General features: G+C 42.7%; 1 protein-coding gene across 5 annotated transcripts in view; it reads left to right on the forward strand.

Moving 5' to 3' along the window:
* The first annotated feature begins 405 nt into the window (after window positions 1–405).
* Window positions 406–27,816, forward strand: part of cadm2b (cell adhesion molecule 2b) — a 143,217-nt gene continuing 115,806 nt past the window's right edge. For 2 of the 5 annotated variants that reach the window (XM_034604589.1, XM_034604590.1), the window contains exon 1: window positions 410–771. In XM_034604589.1, coding sequence (XP_034460480.1) covers window positions 711–771 — 61 coding nt within the window. In that variant the 5' untranslated portion in view covers window positions 410–710. Of the gene's footprint in view, window positions 772–27,816 lie in introns of all 5 variants that reach the window. The other 3 variants (XM_034604594.1, XM_034604593.1, XM_034604592.1) reach the window with 3 other exon arrangements.

The following is a 27,816-nucleotide window of genomic DNA, read 5'->3' on the forward strand; positions in this document are numbered from 1 at the left end:
ATGTGATCACCCTTATGTCTCAGGGTGTGAGTGTCTGGACAGTTTAGCATGAGATCATATTTCTAAGTGTCCTTCATTGGTGAAACGTCTCCATATTTCCATATTTCTTAAGCATGTGCATGGACTGTAACATTCCTGCAGAATGTGGTCACCTTTATTTCTCAGGGTGTGATTGTTTGGACAGTTTAGCAGAGATCACAACTCTTTCTTCATCAGTGAAGTGTCTCCATGTTTATTAAGCATGTGCACGAACTGTCACTATATTCCTGCAGGATGTGATCACCCTGATGTCCCGGGGTGTGATGTTTGGACAGTTTAGCACAGATCACAACTCTTTCTAGGTGTTCTCCATTGGTGAAGCGTCTTCATTAGTCAAAAGGCGTGGGCGGGACTCTTGCTCTCTGCAGCGAGTCAAAGAGAAAGGCAATAAAGGGAGGCAGGAGCTGCACTTTGCCGACGAGCATCTCTGCCGTCCTGTCTTCACCGCCACCACAGTCCTCCCTGCTCCCCTCGCCAGCCCGGATCTGCGACCGTAACACACACAGGGACTCTGAAGGGGGAAGAAGGCAGAGTTCATGAATGTAACTCCGGTCTGTCTTAAAGAACTGCGCCGTTTACCTGGATAAGTCCGTCCCGACGAGAGGAAGAACAGAGGCTACCCCGAGTGGAGTGTCGACGCACACGACTGTGAAGGAGAACAAGAGAAGAATATGATTGTCAAGCAGCAGTTGATCTTCATCCTTTACAGCCTCTGCGCAAGCGTCTTTAAAGGTGAGGGCGCTGGATGGTGCTGGCCGGGAGACGGGCGTGGTGTGCGGGGTGGGGGGGAGAGAGAGAAGGTGGTGGCTGCGTTAAAGTGAACAAAAAAAAAAAAGGATGAGAATGTGGCGATGCTGTGAGTTCAAGTGCGCAACGCAGATAAGAGTTGATGGTGTGTTTTTGTGTGTGTGTGTGTGTGTGTGTGTGTTGTTGCGTGTGATGCGTGTTTGCGCAGCGGCTGTGCTCCGCTGTCTGCAGCCGGAGCCCATGCACGCGCTGTGCCGGAATGCCTGGGAAGTTGAAATTGTGCGTGGAGCAGAATGCGGCTGCTGCACAAGTTTTGCGTGCGTGTCCGGAGAACAACTTGCACGGTGCCCTCCCTTTTTGTGTGAAGTGACAGATGAGGCGTGAGGCTGCGGATGAGTCGTGTGTGTATTTGCGGTGTGGGGGGGTCCACACCGGAGGGTTTTCCAGCAGCCGTGCGTATTGTCATGTTGCCAGATAGCTGTGTCATTGAATGGATCGTTTCTGTAACGCGCACGGTCGCGTCTGTCTGTGTGCAGCCCCCGGTCTCACGCACGACTTTATGAAAACCAGTGATTCTGCAGAGATGACAAAGTCGCGGAGGTGGTGGCTGCGTTCCTCTCGCGCTCTGGTCTGTGGCGCACAGGGACGCGCTCTCCAAACAGGGTCGCATCCACTGACCCCTGCGTGCCATCAAGTCGGCGCATTGGAAGTTGTGCTGCCGGGACAAGGTGCTGTGAGTGATGCCTCCCTTGCAGCCATGGAGCATTATCCATCGGTGTCTCCTCATGACACTGCTCCCCCCCCTCCACCCCCCCTTTGACTCCCCACAGACCGTCCCGCTCCTGGACATGCTTGCGCAGCCACCGCCCTGTAGGCGACCAGTACGCAGATACATAACGCTTTCAACGGGGGAGGAGGAGAGGGGGGAGCTTGTAAAATATATAGATAGATAAATAAATAAATAATCCCCACTCACCCCAACTCAATAAGATCTTGTCCCACAACACATGAGCAGGAAGGTGTTTGGACTCTGCTGATTCAGTTGGAAGTGAGCGGTGACCCATCAGTGTTTATTCTAATCAAGGTATTTGTGCTTTAGGTCTCACAGATTGAATCAGCAGGAAAACTGAAGTCACAGTCTCTGTATGGCTGCGCCTGTGATTTTCATTACAATCCAAAACTCATAATTCAATCATTTTCATCCAAGATGTTGATCCACCGAGTTGAACGTATTGGTTTCAAATATCACTGACCTGTACGTGTCTCTTTTGAAGCTCGGGTTGGTAATCTTTGAAAAGCTAGCAGGAGCAGGCTACACTTTGATCCCACCCCCTCTTGTGAAGCCACACCCCTACAAAATACATGAAGGAGCACAGTCTGCTGCAAGCCGACTTCTCCGTGACCTGGTCGCTAACTCCTGTCTATCGTCTCTGCTTCAGCTGTGTACGTCTTTTCGGCTAAAGACCTCGGTTGTGTGCAGTGAGAGAACAGACAGGTCGCTTAGTGACAGACGAGGACTTTATCTACAGACGACATTAGCTATTGATGACTATCGGGATGATTTCAACAAATAAGAAAGTGTATCAGAAACAACTTTCCAACCTTAAACCTTTTTAAAGTTTCAAAGGGAAAATGTTATCATCTTTTCGCCTTGATGTGTGTTGTTTTCATCCGTCTCTCACTTTGGGAGGTCCCCCCCCCCCCCCCCCCCCCCCCCCCCCCCCGACACATCTCACTGATCTGCCCATCCTGAGATGCCATCAAGTGGTGCACATCCAGCTGTGACCTGATGACACATCCAGCCACATCCTCCTCACGTCACGTCATCACCATCGATCTTTCTTTTTTTAGCCTGTAATCCTTCCTCTGAACAGTTTCTTTTTTAACTTCGGCATCAGAAAACTTTTTCTTGGATGCTTCCACAGGCTCTTGTCGTACTCTCCATTGCTATGTCGGCTTCCCTCTTCGCCTCTGGCAAACCAATCGTTGCTGGTTGACGTAAAAAAAAAAAGCATCGCTACCGCTGTGCAGTGCGTAAATGTCACCACAGACAACAGATTTAAAAGACTGTTATAGTGCGAAACACAGAGAGATTTACCTGCCACTGACAGGATTAATCAGCTCTGTGTGAACTTGTTTGGCAACAGCTTAAATACAACAGACGTTCATTTTTATGGAACAGTCCTGCAGTCCAGCTCTAAAGGTTTGTTGGTTGGCAACAGGCCGATTGTTTTCATGACTGCCACATGTACGTTTTTGGCCTTTCTGGATGTTTCTATCTAGGGTGAAGTTTAAATATTCAGAATATTGAATAGCTTATACAAATGTTAATATTAAGATTTGAGATGCAAATCAGAAATACCAAAAAGTTCAACGTTGAGTTTTTGAGCAGGCTGGATTTGGTTTATGCTCACATTTGACAATTTATCGTTCCTGTTAATATTTCTGTTTGTGCGCCGGGGGACAGTTTGAAAGGCTCCATCTATAAATCATGGCCGCAGTCAAAAAAAGAAAATCTCGGTCAGCTCAAATCAAACCTACTGATCAACTAATCTATTAGTCACTGGGCTACAAAAATAAATCTGCACGTCATCTGTAGATGAACTAAATTGGCCCGAGTGCATTGAGAGCACTCTACCTGTTATAGCCTTATTAGCCCTGAATGAATTACAAAAATAAACATGGAAAGCTAGTATTTAACCTGAACCGGCTTATTAGCAAACATATTGAAATGTGCACATCCTGATATGTTCTTACTCAAAGCCTCAAGCTGAGCAAAGTGACATAGACAGGTTAGCTCAGGTTTATCGATGATGTGTTGTACTGGTTGTACAGCTGTGAAACGCGAACTGCAGCAACGCATGGTGTCAATTATAAACGTTCAGTAAAGTTTGATTAAGTTAGATGTGGCAAGTCTCCGTGAAAGGTTCTGTGTGTAGAATTTAGTGACATCTAGTGGTGAAGTTGCATGTTGCAGCTGAACACCCCTCACCTCACCCTCCCCTTCCAAACACAGAGGAGAACCTGTGGAAACCTTCAGTTAAAAAACTCAAAAGGTGTTTAGTTTGTCCAGTCTGGGCTACTGTAAAAAATATGGCGGCCTCTGTAGAGAGGACCTGCTCCTGATGTAAATATACAAAAGTACAAAATATAAAGTATTTAAATATAAAGGGCCCATTCTAGTGTAAAGAAAACCACAATTCGTACAATTTACATAAAACACACTCGTGAAAACATCACTAGGATTATTTTATATTTGTCCATTAAGTTGGATGAGGTTGAATTTGCAAAAAACGCCGTCTGTTCACATCTGTTCCTTCCACCATGCAAAATATTGGATTTATTCTAGAAGGGCTGTTAATGTGACTCCTCTTTCCTTACGGATACAACACTGGTGGGTTGAAAAGATCATACCTGCCAAGGTAAAGCGTAGGATTGTATTCCCAGCATCATCAGCTGACATAATAGTGGTGAGCATAAAAGTGGACAGCAGCGAGCTTGCCCCTTGTTGGAACAGATTTCTGGTCCATGACATCCTGCCAGAGAGAACAGGCCGCAGAGAGAGTTGTATCATCCTGTCCAAGAGCTCTGCTAAGATAGTGGCCACTTCAAGGGCAACTTTAAATATTTATGCCGTGTGGCTTAACTTCAAACACATGATCTAGCCGTTCCCAGGACAGTGGCCCCAAAAGTCTGCATCTAAGAAACTATAGAGTACTAGAGGATGTGAGCAGGTAAACAATGAATGAAACAAATAAAAACTAGGAGTCATCCAGAGTGCACGCCTCCAAAAGGTCTGCACCAGCCTCCCAATTTGTTTTTAAAATGTAAGTTTCTTTTTCCAATCTGCACTGAGATCAAGGTCTCCTGCTTCATACACAAAGGTGGGCAAATTATCAGATGCAGACATACAAAAAAAAAAGAAATTCAAGTAAGAGTAGTAATTTTTGGCAAACATCCTGTTTTCTATCTTGCAACGTTAACAGGTCCTCTTAAAAAATTGCAGACTAATCCGTTGCTTAACCATTCATCAGATTTTCGACAGTTTTCCAGACGTTGTGCCAAGCTAGCTAAGAGACAAACAAACCCACAAACGAGACTGACAACACAACCTCCTCTGCAGGAAAGAAGGTAAATGCATCTTCTGTGTGATCGCGGCCTAATCGACAGTTAAATTGCCGAGCGCCACATCACACGCTGCAGTTAAAGTTGCAGGCAAGACTTCAGCCTGAGCAGCTTTCCTCGTGCTCCGTAATGCTGAGAGTCATTTCACGCCGGCTCATCCTTCTTAGAACAACTACATTATAGTATTTTGCTTAAATGCATTGTTGCACTCTTATCTGCAGCCGCAGTCCATGGAGCGCTACACTGCTTAAATGTTTAATGTGCTGTAGTGACCCAGTGGATTAATTCTTATGTGTAGTTTGCTGTACATCTATGGTATTGTGTGTGTGTGTGTGTGTGTGTGTGTGTGTGTGTGTGTGTGTGTGTGTGTGTGTGTGTGTGTGTGTGTGTGTGTGTGTGTGTGTGTGTGTGTGCGCTCCTGCTCTGAATGTGAGGTCCCCGTTGTCCCACATGTGCACCAGTGGGAACTTGTGTCACTCTTTGAAGTGTTGGTGCATCACCAGACCAGAGTCAACACAACATATTTCACTAAACGCAGACACCTGACACACTTGTCAGAGCCAGTTAGCAGCTAAGGTGGCAGGCAGGCTAGTAATGCTAATTAGCCACGTGGTGCGGCTCTACTCCATCGCTCTGCAGACCTCTGGGCTGGTTGTGTGAGACATGTAAGTTTTATGATCTGCACGTTTTTCTTTGTTGGCCTCACATTCCTTCCACTCAAGTGTTTCATCACCTTCCTTCTCGCAGAAACCCCAAAAAGCCCCCATACCGCCGAGGGAACTTTTCTTTTGTTTGACCAAGGAGCCTTTCATCATTTCTGATCTTGTCAGACATCTTGGCCAGAACAACCTGCAGGTGACATAAGCAGCGGTGTGTGTTTGACCATAACATGTGAGGGCAAGTGATGCAGTAATGAGGACAGAGCGGAGAATAAATGAAAGTGGCTTCTTCTTCTTTTTTTTTCATCAGGTAACCACACACGGTTGAGGATGAATAATTCCCTCATAATGTAAATGACAAATGTCTTTCTTGATAAGGGAGGGAATTGAGGTTTGCCATTAATAATGCAAAAGTACAACGTTTGATATTTCATTTAAATATTAGCCTAAGACTGGACTCGTGCTGTGATCGTTGATCTGATTTTGTGGACAAATCGTGAACTGTAGTACAGGATTCAACCAAACCTAATTGAAAAGTTGCATCACAAACATCCATACATAACAATATTGATCTGTCTGCAACGTCATTTAGGTGAATAGAATTTTTTTACGTGTCAATAATGACATTGGTACAATATTCCAGTGTTTCTATTTTCATCTTTTTTGCATATTTGAACACATGAACTGGAATTCACATCCAAAAGTAATGTTATGCACAATGTACACATGCATATTAACACGTGCATAACATCATATAAAGTGCTTTGAATTATGTCAGTGTTTTCATTTGCATTCATCAGGATGGAAATTTCAACAAATAAGCAGGATAAACTGAATGTATTTGAATTTGAATCTTGTCTGTGTGCACATAGTCGGGACCATATGCATACAGACCAATATTCAATCAGCTTACAACAGAAAGATTCATTATATATAAAGATAAAATGAAACACAGCAAAAGTTTAGAGGATCAGGATTAAAATCGAGGATCTGCGTGAGTCCTTTGAGCTTTAATGTGCAGCCTACAGTCGTCTGGGGCAGAACTCATGTGGCCGAGTATAGAATCCACCATGGAGTCACAGTTCTACCATTAAAAACCCCGATTCCTGCTGCAGCTTTCACAAAACCCAGAGAGTGGACATCGATGTGAGTCACTGTCCAAAATCCAGAGTGAATTTGTCATTTCGAGGGTTCTATAGGGCGGCAGTGGGTGAACCGCTTTGTATTTTCAATATGTAAAAAATGGAGTTTCTGTTTCACCTCGGATCTGGTTGTTTTGAAAATGTCTGAGAAGGAATAGCAGATACTGGGCTCCGGTGAAAGTGAACCCCCAAACTGTCACATATTGTGAGACACAGGGAGCCTGGGAGATGTATGCATGGGCGCATCTCCTGTGGGTTGGAATAATCTGGCATGAGGAATAAGCTGGCTGAGCCGAAGGCAAGGTATGGCAGGAAGGTGGTTTACACTCAAGGATACCCATTCCCCTCTGCTGAGGGTGAGCTTATCCCTGCAGAACGTCTCCCAGCTGCCAAGTGCTGGCTCTGGAGTCGTGCTGCTGTGTACTATCGCAAATGAATAATCCAGTAAAGGGGACAAACGCTTTCCAAAAGAGCCTCTGCTGCCCTGCTTGCGTTTTTGTTGACAGATATACATCTGTAGGGATAAGCCTCAAGCCAGAGGCAAATGTGCTCAGACAAGTGGGGAATGGGCTTAAAGATTAGCTGCTCGCTGCCCCGACTGCGCCACGTGCTGTCAGTCTCCCTTTGCGATGCTCTTTGTCAAAGCACTTTTACACACTATGCCCTCTCGGAGTGGGCATAAGCTCAGCAATGAAGCTGATAGACTGTAAGGCCAATTACACCATTAAAGATTATTTTGCCCTATGTTTGAGCGGGAGAGATTTTTTCGACTTGCCAGGAAGCACCGTCTCCAGATACTCCTGATAAGTCTTAATGCCACAATTGGTCACGCTGGAGAGTGGTTAAAGCAGCGCTTACCCCCGATCTCCGGCCTCCTGAAGAGCCACCTGCTGTTCTCACGTCTTAAAGTGGAAATCACAGAGCAGAATTTACATGTGCTCCTATGATCCCACACAGTCGATTTCAATATTTCCAAACATTAGTGGCTCGCCAACGACGCCGACACCCAGAGAGCCATAAGTATTTCATTTGTCATGTCATCAAGCAGCAGCGGCGCCTCCATTTACAACCCGAGGAGAGCTGCTGTACGTGTGGAGGCGCACACCTGCAGGAGGCTGACTTCATTGTCGGGGTAGGATTTTATATTATCGTTTGCAACCATATTGATCCAAACCCTCGGGGAACGGAGGCTGATTGTCGGAGTAAAATAACTGGAGATTTGTAATGCAGGGAACATATATCTCAGAACACTGCAGTCTCACTTCCTGTTGCATCCTTTGCTAAACAGTGGCTGGGAAAATAGACCTAATGGAATAGAATGAATCAGGTCTATCTGTTTGTTTTCTCAAATAATATCCATTACTTATACTTATAATGATAGATATACATTATTTAACAATGACAAAAATGATATATTGGCCTCTGCTGAACATTATGTATTAATGTTTACCTGCCTGGGTGAAATTAGCAGCAGCTCCTTAACATTTCATTTGTTTGCCGTAGCAGACTGATCCTCAAACCTCTTGTCGTTCAGGTTTATAAATGACAAAGATTTACTTTCTGTTAACCTTGCAAACATATTAGTGAATTATTGCAGTCATTCCTCATCGTGCTCACAATGCAACACGCCGCATTCTGCAAACTAACAATACAAATGAAAAGAAGAGTTTTCCAAAGCTTGAGAATTATGCTTTTGAACACTACAGCCTGAATTTAGTCTTTTTGTACAATATTCAATGGATTCAGGAGCTTCTTCTGATGTGTTACTGTCTAAATACTGCAGTGTTTTCACAGTTTTTGTGATACAAATGTGATATGTAAATCACCACCGAAGAGTTAAAGGTCCTCAACATATGTAGATGCACACACAGGGAAAAAAATTTACTCAAACGTTTTTAGTGGAATCTGCAGAGGATGGAATAAAGAGCATTTCTCATCGAGGTTCAGATGAATGAGATTCAGCTGCGTTGTGTGTGTGTGTGTGTGTGTGTGTGTGTGTGTGTGTGTGTGTGTGTGTGTGTGTGTGTGTGTGTGTGTGTGTGTGTGTGTGTGTGTGTGTGTGTGTGTGTGTGTGAGAAACTGTCTCTTCTGTGAGTTTTCTGCATTCCCTACATTTCAGTATTGCGCCCGAAATGAAGCCTATACTTCATTTTATGCCCGTTTGCAGTGTTGACCTTTACCAATCTCTCTTGGCCCTCATCTCTGCTGAAGTGGGCTTTGTGCCCGATGCTGGATGAGCCTCTGAATCTCATTTAGCCCGTGTGATGATCTCCTGCTTCTCCTCTCGCTGGAGTCTACATGAACAAAGTTAATATTTTTCTGTTCAGATATGACACGATACACCAGAGCACGACCTGGCAGGTGATGTTTTTTTTTCGGAGGAAGATGTCGTATCATCCAGAAGTCACCTCTGTTTTGTTGTTGTCTGTTTAAACGCTTCTTCGATTAATATCGCACGTCATCACAAAAGTAGTTTCTCGTTCTGCTGAGAAAATACCTCAGTGTATTAATGCAGCCGAGAGAGAGAGAGAGAGAGATGCTGAGTGCACCGTATTAACTGTGACGTACCGGGAGCGTCTTTGTGCGGTTGCCATAATAGATGCTCTTTTCCGTGTCTGCTGTGCATGTTTGGGAGGCTTCCAGAAAGAGTGATTGACTATCTGAGGGTATCGCACTGCAACCAAACACCTGGCAGCCCGACCTGGAGCGGCCGCGCTTGTTTTTGAGTTATGTCAGGATCTTCTGCCAAGGCACAAACAAAAGCTGCAATATTGACAACAAACTGTGGAGCCTTTGTTCGGGGCTGTTTGCGTTTTTTCATTCAGATGTGGCGATTGGCAGGCGTGTCAAGTTCTCACAACCTTCCTCCTCTTCCTCCTCTTTCATCTGTGTAAAGCCTCGGTATTCAGGAGCAGAGGTTCCAGATGAGCTGTTGTCAACCTTTGTTTGTTTGTTTGTTTGTTTGTTTGTTTGTTTGTTTGACTCCTTTTCATCGCTGCTGGGCTGCTCTCACAATAATCCATTATCCTTTCAAATAAGACGTTTCTTAACAGTATTCAGAGGTCCCTGCATATCGGAGAGCTAAATGATTCTGTTTTAGAGGTGAAGTGATTGTTGTGGTGATATTGGTTAGTAGTTGTTGTGTCAGTTTATCTCATGAACCGATATGTCTAATTGTAAATGAACTGTATTTATAATATGCGCTTTGCAGTACAAGTTGCATTTGCATCTGTACACTGTCGGCACAGTGGAAAAGATGCACACGTGGGGTTCAGTATCTTTGGAGGAGGAACCGGGGATCGAACCACCGACCTGGTTCTGGATGACCCTCTCTCTATAGCTTTGCTTTCCTACATCTAGTGGGACTGTGTATCGGTGTGTAGACCCCACACGTACAGCGCTCGGGCCTCTTCACTTCCAGCACACTTTATTTTGTAGTCGATTTAATTGTAAGTGACTGAAATTAGTATTTTGCCCATCACTTGACCACAAAGCCACATTTTCACAAATTTATTAAAATTAAAAATTTTAATTTATTCTGCGGACCCTTAATTCAGCTTTAATTTCCAGCTCAGCATTAAAGCACCGAACATCCGAGTAGAGACCTGACGACGACGTTCACTGCAGCTTCGCCTCCCAATCTGATGAAGGAGGAAGAATGGTTTAATCCAGCTGTGCAGAGCTTTCAGAGACTTGCACATGAAGCTGCTGAAGGAGGAACTGAATTAAGGGTCTCAATACTACATCCATTTGAAATAACACATTTGAACACCTTGTTCTTTTGGGTTATTGAGAGTAGATTGATGGATAACAGTGGAAATATGACCCATTTAGAATAAAAAAATCTGGAACAATAAAGTGAGCAAACAGCGTCTGTATTCCAAATGGTAACAACACAGCAGATGTAATTGCATTGGGAACGACTGTGTCCTGGACTTTGAGGTTTTAAATGTTTCCTGTTTTTATGTGTCAACACAGAAATTCCATCAGTCTCACACGGGGAACAGGATTTTGCACCAGTGTGCGCCTGTGCTCGTAAAGTCCCCGCAGTCGGGCAGGACATCTGAGCGCCAGATAAAGGACACTCTGTTGTTATCTTTGGAAATTTGATAGCTCGCTGGAATAAGTCATGCATTTTCATTGACCTTGTAAGCAGGAAATCACGGGCCGGCGCAGTTTTTCATTCCATTGCTAATGTTTTGTGTTTTAATGGCCTAGTGTTTTAATATTGCTTGTGCACGATAGGCAATTAAACACCCTGAGTAGAAAATGAATAGATAAACCTGCTAAGACCAATAACTATTTGTCAGGGCTCGAATTAAAACCATTTATATTCTCCGCTCGCTGACCCCCCTCTCCGGGTCTTGAGTAGCTGTGGATCCCAAGCATACATTTTGCAGAACGCAGGCAGCCAACCTGTCCATCACAGAGGCCATCGTACACAGACATCGTGTCCTAAGGCGATTTAATGTCTCCACTCCAGTCCTTTACAGTATATCTCTACATTTGTGAGGAAACCCACGGGAACTTGTGTGGGGAAAACATGCCAACTTAAAGGGGAACACACTGTAAAACGTAACAAAGATGAGGCTAATTAAAAATGTCTCCATGTCTGGCAGTATTTCAGAGTATTTCAGGACATCTTCCCATGTGCTTCTGGTTTTTCTCCTCCACTCCCCAGTGTTGTTTTCGCTGCAATATTAGTAAAGCGACTGTTTATGCGCCTTAGAGCAAAAAAAAAAAAAAGAAATCACTCCTGTCTAACCTGTTTATTTTCCTACAGCAATTAAATTTGACAATTTCGCTGAGCAAACTTCCTCGTAGTTATCAGTCGACTAATTCCCAATGCATAGACTGTCTGAAGGCAACTTCTGCATCTTCACGTCGTCGTGTTCGAAAACAGCTCTCGACAGTTTTTAAGAAAAGTTCACTGCTGCATCAATATGCAATGTTTTGCATATAATTATTTTTGGAAGCCACATATATAATAGTATATGCTAAAGCCCATATTTCATAAACACATTCATATCACACCCTGTAGCCAATGTATGATAATAATATAGAAAATCAATAAGTTCTGTGGCAGAGTTTTGGATGAGTCTGCCCAATGAATAATGTCCACTATAAATAAAGGATATACTTTACATACACTTAGCAGTTCTGTGTTTGTAATGGATTACATTCACTCACTGATGGTATTTATATGCTAATCACATCTGCTAATGTTAAATGTTAAAATTTCCACCACGAGAGTTATGTATTCAGAAAAATATATGCAACAATTTATTGGAAAATGTTTTTTCTTCTACTTAATAGTAAATAAATTCAGTTTCATTGCTGCAACGCAAGAGCAGAAAATATTTAAAATTCAGCCTCTGCTGCAAGGTATCAACTGAGAAATGATTTTGCTCTCCAACCCTGCTTGAGCGTGATGCTGTCCCGCAAACCGAACTTTGGAATAAAGACACAAAAAGCACAAAACTTAAGCTCATGCATGTTTATACCGTTTTTATTGACTTCCTCTTTAAAAGCTTCCCACGGGTCTATAAAGCTGAAGTGTAGATACTGAACGCAGGCATATTTGCAAGTGAAGGTGGGGGATAAAAGCATTGAAACTCATGTCCTCATAAAGAGGGATCAGCAGTCTGCACGGGAGCTGCATACCGATGCAGAAGATGCCAGTGCTCGGAGCCAGAGAGCATGCTTTGCTGAAAAGAAAAAAAAAAAAAAGCCTTAAAGCCGCTAAGCTGAGAGCAAGACAGGGGAGAGCAAGAGAAGGTGTGAAGCAGGAAACCACACAAACTAAAAAAAAAAAGCAAGAGAGATTTGCCGTAGTGTAATGCAAGATACTTCTGCCATTTCCTTCGCCTGCTACAAGCGAGTATCGTAAAAGAGGTTAATGCAGTTTTAAAATAAAGGTTAAACCATTACATGTGGGACGGCGTAGCGCATTTCACAGATTTCTCCCTGATTCACTCGCTTCGCTGTGACTTTAGGGTTGAAGAGGAAAAATCTATTTTCCTTTACAGATTTATGTGAGAAAAGAAGGCTCAGGATTTGAGAGGAAATGAAAGATAAATCCGAGTCTCAATGAGTTCCCTGTGTTCGGTGGAGCATTACAATTAGCACAGATAGATGACCTCCTCTTTAAAGACTCTTTATGGGGAATGTTTCCACCGACTGCTGCAACGAATGTGACTTTCTGAGGGCGTGTTCGCTCAAGTCATGTTCGGGAAAAGTTTCTTCAAACCCTCGAGCGTTGTTATTATTTCAGTCACGTTTACTTTGGCAGGCCTGAAGCTTCAGGTGTGCAAGTACAGTCACCACCCTGAGAATGGAAATACCCTCATCATACAGAATCTCACACTTTGTATTCTTCAATTCTACTTTAGATCGAAACTGTTTTATGTTGTATGTGTAAGAACTAACTTAACCCAAAGTCCCCCAAAATACCTAAAACCACGTATAAATCCATACGCTTAATTTTATTGCCTCTAGATGGCACAGGTGAGACACATTGACAGTATATAAATGTCTCCGCTCCCACCCACTCTCAAGAATTCAAGGAAAAATATTGTAGATGTATGAATACTGCCGTCTTGTGGCAATGACGTCATTTGGCGCCAGAGTCTGCGTAGAAGCAATCGGGGGGGAACGATTCACATGCTCGACCAATCAGTCTGTCATGATGGTTCAGCCCGTTTGTATAGAATCAAATAATTAATTTAAATGTGCATTTTATTTTGTTATCCCTGCCCATGTGCTTGCATGGAGGAGGCAGGGTTTATGACCAATACTGCAGCCAGCCACCAGGGGGCGACCAAGACATTTGGCTTCACTTTCAGGAGCTGTCATGTCGTCTATCTGTATGTACATTCTACGGGAAGACACAATAATCAATCATATTACGCCATGTATGCAGGGTGGCAGAGGATGCGATGACAGCACGAAAAATACATTTTAAGCACGGTAAATAATATAAGTACTAAAAATTTAGTGACATGAAATATATGTTCAGAGGTAAGAAAAGTAATTTCACAGCCTACAGGAAACTAGAGATGCTCATTGAGTCTAAAAGGCTCAAAAGAGCTGAAAGTACGAATCAATCAGAGTCTGTTTATAATATCAAAATCTATAGGAGGATGGTGAATGTCTTTTTTTTTTTTTTTTTTAATTCCCAAAAAGCTCACTGCAGCAGAACTGTGAATTGCTCATCTATAATTGTGTCCACACAGGCAGAGAGAATTGAAACGTTCCTCGTCTTTAGGGAACACTCGGTCCGAACATCACACATTGTGCTTCGAGGGAGTTTAAACATATAGAAATGGGTAAAAAACAAACGCCAACTTCGGGAGCCATTTAGACAACGGACATATGTGCACAGTTAAAAATAACCTGCAGGAGGCCTGGGGAAGCAGGAGGAGAGGGGAGATTTCTGCATTATTTTTAGAATTGTATTTATGATTTTAGCTGAACTGAGGGAAAACTCTGGAGTTTACTCGCCTGTACAGCAGCAGCCTCGGCATCGATTTTTACCATGTGTACTAAAATAAAGAATAGAGGGTGTATACGAGTGTCCCCTGTGGTCAGTTCATTTAACTGTCTCTGTGAGAGTTGGCATATGTTAAGTAAATACCTGCAAATGTTTAGATATGTTTAAATAAATACTTTGATTAAATGGCTGGAAAATATTGATGTGGAGCAATGTCTCAATTCAGCGGCTGCATCCTTCGAAGGACGCGGTCTACCCGGCCCACGGTGACCACCTCGTACACCGTGAAGGCTGAACCCAAATGAGACGGTCTGGTCTACGGATGCTTTCTGTGATCGGCGTCACCAGCTCGTCCTGCCCTTATTGCTGTTGCCTAGCAACAGAGCTGAAGTTGAACATGACGAGAAAGTTTTTAATGCCTTTTGTTTTTAGTTTTATTTATTTATTTACCTGTGAACCGTCAGCTGTTCGGTAGAGATGAAGCGTGACACTCAAGCATTAGACATCTTTGTCGCTTGTCGGAGCCTTTACCTCTTTGAAAAATGTTTTGTCACTGAAGCGCAATGCATCCTGGGATATGTCGGGCTGGGAAGGATCCACCCTTTGTTTCTCAGGGATGGAAGGACGCGTTCGGTGGCTGCATTTGAAGGACTGTGACGCAGTCTGCCTTCAAATGCAGCCTCCGAAGGATGCAGCCCCTGAATTGAGACGCAGCTAAGCTCTTTAATTCACTGACCTTGTTGTCTGAGCATCTAAATCAAAGCACCGCAGATGTTTCGCTGTTACTTTTCTTGCAGTTATACAATCGAAGTGAAGTCGGTCGATACGTGGATTAAAGGAAACGTACGGGTCGGACTTGTTAACCCAGGTGCTGTTGGATGATAAGAATCTCACTGTACATGTCTCCATGTCTATGCAAAGCAGTCAATTCGTTTTTCTGTCATTTAAAAAAAAATGATTTCACCTTTCAGTCGATCCACTCGTTCAACGTGTGACTCTTTATCTGAGCAGCTGACAGAGGTGTAGGCAGCAGTGAGGGTGACATCACGGACATGTCAGTGTTTTTCTTTTGAGCTGTTTGAGATGACATTTCAGAGATTGTTTGATCTGCAGTCTATATTTTTCTAATTAGTCAATTAATTGTTAAAGGGGACATAGCATGCAAATTCCACTTTGTTAGTGCTTCTACAGGTTAATGTGGGTATCTGGCTCATGTCTACCAACCCAAAAACTCTGGGAAAAAAACACTCGCGCGTTTTGTTATGGTTCCTCTAAGTCAGAAACGTCATGCTTGAGCGACTCGATTGAGCTTCCTGGGTTTTGTGTCGTAACAAGGTACTGGAAGTCTCCCTACATGGCCTTGGCCCACCCCCCACCTCATCCCCCCCCGTCCCCCCACCGTCCCCCCACACTCGTTACGCCGGGTTTACACCGGAGGCAGCGAGGCTGCAAGGCAGCGCAGATCGTTGTCTGGATCGTTGGGACTGGGAGGCTGCAGCAGCTGCTCGGGCGCGACCGCTCGCTCTCCCATGCGTGAGCTGGAATTTGTGTCAACGCCACACAGCCAGCAGTGTGGAAGACTTCCGCAGTGTTCAGCACTACTGTAACACTGGCACAAACACACAGAGCCCCCCCACTCGTTACGCCGGGTTTACACTGGACGCGGAAGCGCCGCTGCGAGGCAGCGCAGCGCCGTTCTCAAGCGCGCAGCCGCCTGGCTGTTCACACGGGACGAGCATTTCTCCGCTGGTCAGCCCCATAGACTGTATATATAAGGTCAGCCCGCGATTCTGCTTTCTCCGCTTGTTGTTGTACCCGTTGAATGTCGGGGTTCGGGGGTAAATGATGGTCTTCATAGCCCCCCCCACCCCTCTCTTTCTCTCTCTGTCTGTCTGCTTGTGTGCTTGTAGTGGATGGGCAGAGGGGGACATTTAATTATGTGATTGGGAAAATTAAAACTCCAGGACAACAGAAGGGGAATACAAAGTATGGGATGCATATTTGATAATTTATATCATATAAAATATGTAATTTATATTGTTTAAAATCATGGGGGGAGAGGGGGGAGGGGGGAGCTGGCTCATTAGCATTTAAAGGAACAGGCAGTCAAAACAGGTCACTCTGTGGAGGGCTGTTTTAGACAGGGTAAAAAGGGTGCTGTTTTATATGATCCTTGTGGTATTTTGACCAAAGTATGTTACAGACATTTCATTAAGACCCCAAGGAACCATATCAACTTGTGGTAAAATGGGCATGCTATGTCCCCTTTAAGTTTAAGAGGTGACGAAGAAACGAGGCCAAAACTCCCAAGAAACCCAGTTGAGGTTTTGTTTGAATAATGACTTCAGTGAATATTTGATTATCAGAGTTTCTGAACATCTATTAGTCGACTGATTGATTTATAGACTAATCGTTTAAGCTCCTGTGCAAACTGTTGTTGCCTTTTCTTGGAATATACAGTGATAATAATTCATTGAAAATATCAGGCACACAGAGTTTATGATGATACTGTGTATGTGACATGGTTAAAATGGCAAATAATGCTAATCTTGCAATGCAAATAAAGGTGGGGAAAAAAAACACACCTTTCCACCAAGTTTTATGATAATTCGTCCAGTATTTTATCGAGTAATCCTGGTAACTAACAGACAAACAAAATGCAGTTATTTGTCAAATGCTGTGAAATAAAAGTAATCAGCACCAGGAATGGGTAACCGTAGAAACAGTGCGACCAGCAAGAGGAGCAGACACAATAGTTTTGCTCTCTGTATCAATCCTGAGCCCAATAAGACTCCCACCTTCACCGGAGTCGGCGGTATCTGCTATCTGGGAGAAAACAGCCACAGGAAAGATGCACTGTTTTGGATTGTGCTGCTAAAATAGCAGGATATAAAGCCAGGACGGACCCCACAATAAGCTCCTGTAATGGCCGGTCTGGATAGACCCCGGCCTTTTGTGGGCTCAGAGATGATTACACATTTAGTATCCTCCAGTACTGGAGGAGTGCGAGGACATCCGGTGCACCAGGCGACCTTAACTACTGGAGCTGCAGCATCCCCCAGATAATGACCACTCTGAACCCCAGGAGCCGGCCTCATCACCCCATAAATACAGGGACCATATGGACTCTCGGTGAAAAGCTGCCGGCAGTCACTTTTCAAATGGACGCATACTTGTAGGAGGCTTTTGTGCAGCGGGGGGAAAAAATAGACTTGGATGTTATTTTCACAGGTTCACAAGGACTGTGTTTTGTGGAGGCTTGAGTTCACTTACACTGGCCAAAGGGCAGATGTCTCTAAAAGTATAATGTCGTTTTTTTTCCCGGCGCAGGTCTCCACTGGCAGAAAATGATCCGGTCAGATACTGTATACAAACCGAATTCACGGCTGTGTAAAAATTGCTTGTCCGTGATTAAGTGCAGCTTTCGGGAGCAAATTCAGGGTCAGTGCGCGACAGATAATGTTGAATTTCTACTGAGCAAAAAAAGAAAGTTTTCAAAAAGCAGAGCCAATTGCGGTTTTAACACATTGCTTCGAAAAAATAGAGGCGTATCGAAGCAGATGTTGTGTTGCACTTTCTGTCATTTTGAGACTCGGGGTTGCACAAATTCAGTCATTATCTGCTTTTACCGTCTGTTTGTGTTATTTTGACTTTATTGTTTTGATGATGGTGGGATTTATCATCAAACTGTTAAAATGTTCTAAACAACTTGACCACAAATCAATTCAATTAATGTTTATTTGTATTTGTACAGCCCATATTCACAAGTCACATTCTGCCTCATAGAGCTTAACAAGGTGCAACATCTTCTGCCTGTTCCCCTCGACAGGAGTGAGGTCACTGTTTAAAGTATTAACACAAAAGAAAATATGTGACAGAGATGAAGGGAGTAGTATTGAAGTGTGTGTGTGTGTGTGTGTGTGTGTGTGTATATTGTAAATCTAAGCAATAGTTGAAATCATCAATCAATCAATCCACGATCTGCTGAACAAAGCACTTTTACAGAACCATGCAATGTCGATTAATACAAGAACAAACCATTTGCTATAAATTGGATTTAGCTGTAACGTGACACCGGGACTCAAACCTTCCTCCTGCTCTGCACGGACTTGCACTGTGCGCTCGCTCGAGGCCAATCAAACACATCAGAGGGAGATTGCTGCTGAGGTGATTTCCATTAGGTTTCTACTCCTTTTGCCTTCGGACAGTCTGACTTCTCGTGTGGCCTTTTTAATTTTTTTCCCGAAGGCTGGAGACTGGAATTACCAGCTGGGGGACGGGGGCAGCGGGCAGGTGCACGGTGTACGCGTGGTTATCGACGGTGTTCAGCGTGAATTACTTCACGTCGGCGTAGATCGCCCTCAGTCTTCTGCTCTGTCGGGATGATGGAGGGGCCGTCGGATGTCCCTGCAACTGTTAAAAGAAATCAGTTAACGAGGGGGAAATATTTGCCTCCCGCTCAAAATGCGACAGCGCTGCTGGGAGCACTGGAGTCACACTGGAGTCACACTGGAGTCACACTCAGCTTGTTGATGCTCGTTCACAACAGAGCACCACATGGTCATCGAGAACAGGGACTGGTGCTGGGGAGGCTTTTTGAAGAAAATCATGTGGTTTCTTTGAAATAACAAAGTGATCAATGTAAAACCATTAAGGATTTTCGGAGCTTAAAGACGATTAAATATTTACGTCCTCTTCTTTCTTCACAGCGAAGGACGATTTCCTGTTTTTATCGTTTCAGCCCTGACTGAACGATCTGTGTGTGGTAGCTTGTCTGATACAAACCAGTCGCTGTTTTAGTACGAGTCGTATTAAAAGATGTCAGTTTAACGACATCTGGTTTAGTTTTTAAACTTGCATTTGGTAATTAATCACCAAATTTTATTTCATGGTTTTCATCCACAAATATACTTTGTACTACAACAGTGATACTATTGGGAAATATTACTTTAACGATAATATCAGTAGAACCATAATATCATCTTTTTTCATTCTTATTCCCATTATAAGTCTGATATTCCTGTGTGTTGTCTTTCGTGCAAGTGAGTTCCAAAAGAAAAATAATGCACTTACACTACAAACTCAGTAGAGCTCAATCAATCAATCAGTCAATCAAACAAATTTAATTTATATAGCTCGAATTCACATATCACAATTTGTCTCTTAAGGCTTAACAAGGTGCAACGGAAAGTAAAAAGCAGGTGAAATAACAGGAAGTTGCTTAAGTACCAGACAGTAGAGAATGTTCTGTAGAAATCATCACAGTGAGCGACCTCCACCAGCGGCAGGAACACAGGAAATGATGCAACCATTACCAAACCTCGTCAGCACGTTGGAGTCCCACACCACTAAACCTCTGCGGAGGCCAAACAACCCTGCACAAGATCGTTTTTTAATGTAGAAATATAAAAGGAAAAAAGCAAGTGGTCTGATATCCTACATTATTTATTTGTCATAAAACATTGAGTAAGAAAATGGGTTCTTCCCTCGCTCCCAAACTGGAAATTGGTTTCTCGGTTTTGCAAACAAACAAACAAACCAACAAGACACTCGGTGAAAACAGAGGGGATGAGCATTTATGTAAGTTTTGTTTTTCACTGCAAATATCCACACAATTAATAACCGCATGTGGAATTCATCTGTGTGAATGAACTTGGGCTGGACAGAGGACACAGTGTGTGTGTTTGCACGTGTGGACGACGGCTGCAGCGGCTGTTTGTTTACGTGTGTGTGTGTTTGTGTGTCGTAGTGTGTGTCCACGTGTGAGCAACCTGGATAAACATCACAGCAACTGTAGTCCAGCTCACATTATTAGTTCCCTTGTGCTCAGGTGGACATAATGCAACAACACCAGCTACAACATGCTACAGCTCAACTGTGTGTGGATGTGATTTCTGGGTGACGACATCTTCTCACGGCTCTTTGCCTCAGTGCTTCTGCTTATCTTGATTTTTACCCAGATTTTGGATGTGCAAATAGCGTAGGTGGAGCCAGGTGATAGTGAAAAAAAAGGTCCCAGGTCAAGTGAAGCAATATTACTCCACCATGGGCTCTGCATATTTTTCCATTTCTGTATTAAAGGTTATCTGTATTATTCTACCGGGTTTGCAGGAGATAGTACGCTGTTCATTTCCTAAAAGTCGCCCCGATAACAGTATGTTGTGTGCATTTACATAAACATGCATTGTGTTCCCCTACAAAGACGCTCAGACACAGATCAGATGATGATATCTGGAGTGAATGAGGTTTCTTTGTTGCCGGATATCAAGGTGCAGAGAGCGGAGACGGCTAATGTGGTTAACTGCGTTTCCTCATCATTGTTCCCATTCAACCAAACGGGCAAACATTTAGTTGGTTCCACCAGGGAGATGATGCTTTAATCAGGGTTTGTCTGTTTGTTTGTTAGTCAGCAGAATGGCACAAAATGTACTCTACTGATTTTATTTAGAATATATGACCCACGGAGCAGATCTAGATAAACTGGGAATTTACTTTCACTTTAATGTATCGTATTGGGATACGGCTGTTACGCAGGTATGAGCTCTTGGAGCCCCCTTGTTGTTGGGTTGTTTGTTTTCCTCAACCATGGAGGTTGTGTTTTCATTTGCATTTGTTTGTGTGTTTGTTTAATGGAGGACTATGACACTTGATGGAATGATTCAGTGTTGGTCAGGGAGGTCCCATTACATGTTGGTGCAGATGCAGATTAAAGGGGGGGGGATCCAGGAAGTTATTATCACTTTACAACGTGCAACATAAAGCATTTTTCAACATTTTTGTTTATTTTGCGGATCTTGATTTTCAACAGCTTTGGGCTCTGTTCATGACAAATAAATAATTTCGTTTATTTGACCACTTCCTCTTTTCTTTTACACTTCCACTATAAGAAGACAACCCCATTGGATTAACTGTTATTCTAGTTTATCTGAGTTTTAAATTTCTTTCTCTGATGACGATAATCGGCACGATCAGGTCTAAAGCTCTGTGGGAGGTTTCATGTCTGTTTGCATTACACGTCTGATCAATGCATCCAATGGAAGTGGAGAGTTTGTGCACTGGGCTTCATCAGATGGAAAAAGTAATAATGTGCACAGTGCAAGTATAACGGATGATACTTGTAATGGTGTCTGACTTCATACCGTTTTCTCTCTGCTCCACTTTTCCGTAGTTTCAAAACACAATCAGTGAAACACAATCAGGGTATTTTTAGATATTCCTCCTGAACGCTGCACAGGGCTGATCCTGAATTACTTACCCTTTTGCCAGTGGCAACACAGGAGCAGTAATAGGAAATATGGGTTTCCAAGGTATTCTTAGCTTTACAAAGGCTGTGTTAAATTTATCCCAGATTGACAGGATCCAGTGGGGATTTTCACGCTGGAACTAAAAACCCACTGTCATTTCCTCCCTGCGAGACCAGAGGGAACACGGAGAATGGTGTTAAGGTTGGTGCACGTTGGATCAGGAGCATGTGCTTCACTGAGGGTCATGGGATTGCATTGTACTTTTTTTTTTCCTCCTTATGATTTTGGGTTGGTGTCATTGGAAGAGTGAGCTACTGAGCTAATGGTGACAAATATCAAAAACGATCACAAGAACATTTTTACAGGCGACTTTACTTTATTAAATATTAGATAAGATAATTTAAAGATAAACTATTAGTCCCATAATGAGGAAATGTTCCATGTTACAACAGGGGAGAGTAAAAATAAGAAGCATCCGTAAAAACGAATATAAAAGTAGTAATGATGTACACATGTACACTATGCAGACAGGATATACTTAAGGAAATGTATTGAGATTTAAAATATTGAAATTGCACAGACATTGGAGGTTTTGCATTATTTAAATGAGATTAGTTCAGTTGCTTTGTTTGATTTATACAGTGATTATGGTCAAATGACTGGAACATGTTTCACTCTTTATGCACAATTAAAACATGATATATTTTAAAGATGCATATTTTTGCCACTTATATATTTATACACAGAATACAGTCTCATTACTATGCATCTTTTTCCTTCTTCCATGTCACTGGAATCATTAAACATTCAATTTGAAATGTTGGGATACATTAAAGAGCATGTTCGCAGGGCGTCTTTATCGGCGTACACTGACCAAATAAAAACTTTGTGGATGGTTCAATCTCTGACTCTCGTTAAACTTTATTATCATCTACCGCAAAGAAAGATATCCTCTTTCGCAAAGTGTCTAAAACTGCATCTCTATAAAGTGAAAGCAGGGTTCTCATTAATTGTATTACAGTCCGGGGGAATGATTTTGAAATTTCCCAGAGCAGAGAGTGAGCCTGAATGCAACATCGCAGCGTGGTGACATTGACCTCACCCTGCTGCACAGAGAGCCCCCTGCTGTGTGATATACTGTACCTGATAGTGATGTGACATTCACTGAGAGGACGTTACATTTACTGCATGAAATGCAACTCGTTCTGACTCCTAGTCTCAAGTAGACGGGTGTGTGCGCTCTTAGGTTTTCACATTTTTGGCCTTTGCAAATTATAAATAGCCCTCAAACCCTTTGCTTTAAGAGGGAAATAAGTTGATGCATTATTACTATGAATTAACAGAAACCATGGAAACAGCCCTTGTGATACGCTGTCAGGAAGTCAAAGAGCCCAGCTCTTAGAATCGTGTGCAATAATTGGCTTAATACTTCAACAAAATAACGCATCTCTCTAAAGAACAGAGAGCCGCCAGAGGCACGTTTCTGCTTGAAAACATGAATTATTCACTGTCCTGTTATTTTTGATGTAATTTCTCTCACCATTATATAATACCGGCCCAATCCCTGAATAAATGGATACAGTGTGTATACATTGAATGTTGAGATTTAAAGTATTTGTGCACAGAGCTCTGAGTATTTCTGTAATTGAAGATGTGCTGTTTAAACACCCTTTAGACGGCTAATTTGCATTGCAATGAAATGTTCTTTTGAGTGAACCTCTAATGGTTGGAAGGTTTGAATGAACAGTTGTAAAGTAGATCCAGATGTTTGATATAAAGAAGCACAGAGTTGCAGCAAATCCTCAAAGGTGTTTCAAAATAAAGCAGCTTTTTTTTTTCCCCCCTCCATACTTTAAATGTATGACATTAATGAAAGTGAAGGGAGTGGGAGACTTTAACAGCAAAAGTAATTAGACTGATTGATTATTTAATAGTTGCTTGCAATGTTTTTTTTCACACCTCGGGAAAAACAGCGGTTTGTCTGGAAGCATCATTGACATGAAACCTTTAAATATAAAAGCCACTGAAGTAATTCGTTGTGCTAATGTCAATGTAACTCAAGTGAATTAATCTCTTGTAAGTACAGTATGGTCTTTAAATTTATACACCAGGTTGAATAAAGTGCAGCAGCAGTGGGTCTGCCCGGCGCTGGGTTGTGCATAATGATACCGCACTCGATTAATCACAACCTTCCTGTCTGAATGTAGAGTCGAGCAGGCAACCCTTTGATTTCCTATCAAAACAATTCGTTTTACTGTATATGTGGTGTTAATCAGGGGTTAGGGTTGGGGGGGGGAGGCTGGACTGGTACCGGCTGAGAGAAGAGTGCAATTTCAAGATGACATCATACGGACGAGGAAGTACGAACGGACTGAGTGAAAAAGTCCGGAGTGACTGTTTTCATACTTTGAGGGAACCTACTGATCCCCTGCAAGTAATTACTGATAGTAAAAGTCCAGAACATGTATGTGACACAATATGAGCCCTTTTAATCTACACATTTTAATAGAAATATCCAAATGAGTCAATGATTTGATAACTGATCATCATATTGTTCAATGTGGCTGCAGCAAGAAGAATATTAGTCTGTATGAATCAATGCCATCCGCCCATAATAAGTAATTTGTTGAAGCACAGGATGTTGGGAGAATCCAGCTCATAAATCAATGACCTCCACTTACAGTGGTTCTATTTAAAAGTCTTTCTCATGTCCTTTAACACACAAGCTGTTGATTATTTATATAATAACTTATATTGAAAAGTAGCCCATCACATTGTAAGATAAAACTTTCTTGATCCCACGCTGAGGAAATTATTTTCCTATAGCAGCAGATCGTCACAAATGAGTACGAGATGAGAATGTGAAATAAAAGTATAAATAGGAGATTTCTCGAGTCTTACATTAAGACGAACCAATCCTCTCCTTTCCCACCACTTCAACCAAGATGGCACCGGTAAGAGGAGCAGCCTTCTTCATCTGTACTCACATTCTCCTTCATGTTACATTATAATCTCATCAAGCACGTTTTACCTTTAGTATTTCCTTAAGGCTACTGGCAGGAAGGATTTATTTGATGATGATTTGATATTTGACGATGTGATCGCATTACACCTTCTCCCTCCACCTCTCCTCCATGAGAAACTTTAAGGCTAAAATTGATTTACCGGGAAGCCCAGCTGCACGTTTCTGTAAAAATACATTTACCGTAATGCACTTTCCCCGTGACGGGCACATTTGTTTCATACATCTGTCACTGTGGAAGTGATTCTAAGAACATTAAGAACAATAAGGGCATTTTCTTAAAATGGTAATGTTGAAACAGGCACAAGCAGATGTGGAGATTCTTCCAGAACTACACACTCTCCCGTACGCTGACCAACCCACATGATGCTTTTGGTAAATCTGGGTTTTCTTATTAGCTTATTCGGGGGGGAGAATCATCTCACGGTTGATTGTGAAACCCAGAACATGCACTTGAAAAAAAAAAAAGAAGCTTTTTCTTATTCATGGTGGCAAGAGAAATTGTGATAGTTAACTCTCCACAATTTCGACATGATTCCTTAAAGCGGTTGCTGAAGTGCTTCTTGCTCCCGACTCGCTCCGTCTGAAAAGCTGCACAGTAGCAGCCTTATGCGCCCGTCTTCGCTGAGCAGTTACGTAATTGGCCTGCATTCACAAGAGATTATAGTGGGGTGCCTGTTGCTCGGGGTTTTCACTGAGCCTCTATCAAAAATGTATGTCGGGGGCCTTAGATGTGGCGGTTTGAAATAACGATACTCATAATAAGAGTGATAATATTTCATGAGGTGCCCAGAGAGGTTCAGTTATCCCTGAAGATGACGATAATCAAGTTGCGTGTTTCCTTAATTGTATTCTAGACTGATATAAAGGTTCCTGGGGGGGATCATTATGAAACCTGAGCATTGGTACTCATCACCTCTTAGCTGCTCTCTATATGTGCTGGAATAATCAAAGTACTTAAGATCACATCCACACCATAGACTTTATATAAAGATGGGAGACGGCTCCCCAAACCAGAAGCTAAATCCTCTTGATCGCCCCCTGATGACTGTTTGCAGTATAGGCCATAAACTCTCCATGTTAGCGGATTGGGATATGAACCAAACTCGAAAGTCAAAACAACACATTAATTTACATTTTCTCAAATAAGTTTTCTGTCATTTTAGTTCCTTCTTATCACACAGATTTTTCTGGTTGGTTCATTTTATAAGTTATTTGATGCTATAAAAATGTTCGTATTTGGGATATTTTGGCTTCATGTGTGAAAACTAAGGCCGACACCTGATGCTTTTCCGCTGAGAGCTTTATGTTTGGTGAGACAATGCGAAAACCAATAGTGGTACCTGCAGATGTTATGCCATATTCTGCCTGCAGAGGACAGTAAAACATTTAAGGCTGTTTTAACAGACCAAAGACACAGTAAAGCCCAAATCATGCTTCTGCGTCGTAGCCACGGCGTAGGTTTGCATGTAGCCGCCGCACGGGGCCCGAGCATTCATAGTTGTACATAGCTGCGTGTGAGTCGCACTGCAATTACACCGCAGAAATGCTAGTGGTGGTAGAGTTTCTATGTTACAACACCTCTGGAATCTCTGCTCACTTCTGAACTGAGTGGATTGTGTGAAGAGCAATTACTGCAATGAAGAAAAGGAAGACGTTCATCGAAAACACCATGTCACCACTTCCTCGATGATCCAAAGTGTTTTCTCTTTTAATAGTGCGATTCCAAGTTAAATTCAGCTTCTAGAAAAGCCATGTGTCAACGTCATCCACTCCAAAAAAGTTTCCTGTTCATCCCAACACGTCAACATGGAGATCTAAACCAGCTCATGTTTAACGCTGCACTGTGGGTCAGAGGAAAGCTGTGAGAAATACCCGTGTTTATGTGCTCATTATTGCCACTGCTCTGAGTTTCAAGAGGCTTCTTATGCTTATCAAAGAGTGAATTATCAAGCATGACACAAACAGGCATAATTAGACCATCAATCAAGTAAATTAGTTATGGATTATCTCTCTGTAATTGACCCTTTTGTATTACGGGTTCAAAGTGAAATTTTGTCGAAGATTTTCAAAAGTGGGCCGGGAGGCTGTGATTTATGTTTTTTCCTTCCTTCCTTCCTCTTATTAATATAGTGGAGGGAAGCCTTTTGTATATGCTCATCAAATCCCAGCAATTGCAATCTCTCGCCACGCCGCTGTTATTTTGTCCCGGCTGTATCCGCGATGACAGATTCCCCTTGAAATGTGTCTGAAGGCTTAGAGAATCGCACGGGAAAGAGAATGGATGCAGGCTTTTTTTTTTTCTTCTCAAAAAATAAATTATTTGATCAAGAAATGGGGCAGGAGTCGGTTTTAAGTCATGAATCATAGGCTAATACTCAAAGGCAAAACTTGGCTGTGAGCAGTCTAGGCCAATATGGCACTTTGCAGAATCCTGGAATGTAAATGCTTTCTGGCCGGGCTTCTATGAGATCCCTAAATGAACCTGACGCACCGTATCAGAGGAGATAACAACAAAAGAGCTGCCAGTGTGCGGAGGTGATTTGCATTGAGGCGCTGCCGGGCCCCTCTGCTTTACCTGAGCGAGCTCTCAGACAGGCTTCCAGACGCTCCCTGCTAAAGCAAGCAGCGAGCCGGCGATCGTGACGTCTTGAGATGTTTACTGCGGAGTGTGGGGCAGCTGTGGGTGTGTGTGTGTGTGTGTGTCTGTGTGTGTGTCTCATCCCCTGTATAGCCCCACAAGTGCGTGATTGTTGCTTGAAAAAAATCACTTGAGCAGAAAGTGGAGTACAAGCGGAGAGAGAGAGTTGAGTAAGCACTTTGAGATCTGGGCAGCGTGTATTCTAATCGCCCTGTGTTTTTTCCCAGACACTGTGGCTGTGGGGGTTTTACTGAATGTGCTTAGTTTGTGCAGCTTCATGACACAGGCGAGCTCAAGTTCAACGACTGGAGGAGACAATTCATGCAGCGTTATGTGACACCGTCCACGGGCTTATGAATGAATGCATAAAATCATCAACACACAAGCTTCTTATATATGAGGGTTTCCTGCCTTTCTCAGCTTTTTATTGTAAATAAAATATCTTAAATATCTTTAGACTGTCGGTTAAACAAAAAACAAGATATTACCTTGTGCCATTGGTTTAATTATATATGAATAATATTGTAATAATTGCATTTACCATTATATGGTTTATACACACTCAGTTGTCAGTTTATTAGGTACACCTGTATCTCAAACTAATGCAGTCTAATACAATAGTTCAATAATTCAATCTCCCCACTGATGCTCATAATGTTGACTTTGTAAAAGAGTCAGTTGTGATTTGTGGAGCTGTTGCACTCA

This window comes from Hippoglossus hippoglossus, chromosome 13, assembly GCF_009819705.1.
Source record: "Hippoglossus hippoglossus isolate fHipHip1 chromosome 13, fHipHip1.pri, whole genome shotgun sequence".
In the NCBI taxonomy this organism is placed as follows: Eukaryota; Metazoa; Chordata; class Actinopteri; order Pleuronectiformes; family Pleuronectidae; genus Hippoglossus; species Hippoglossus hippoglossus.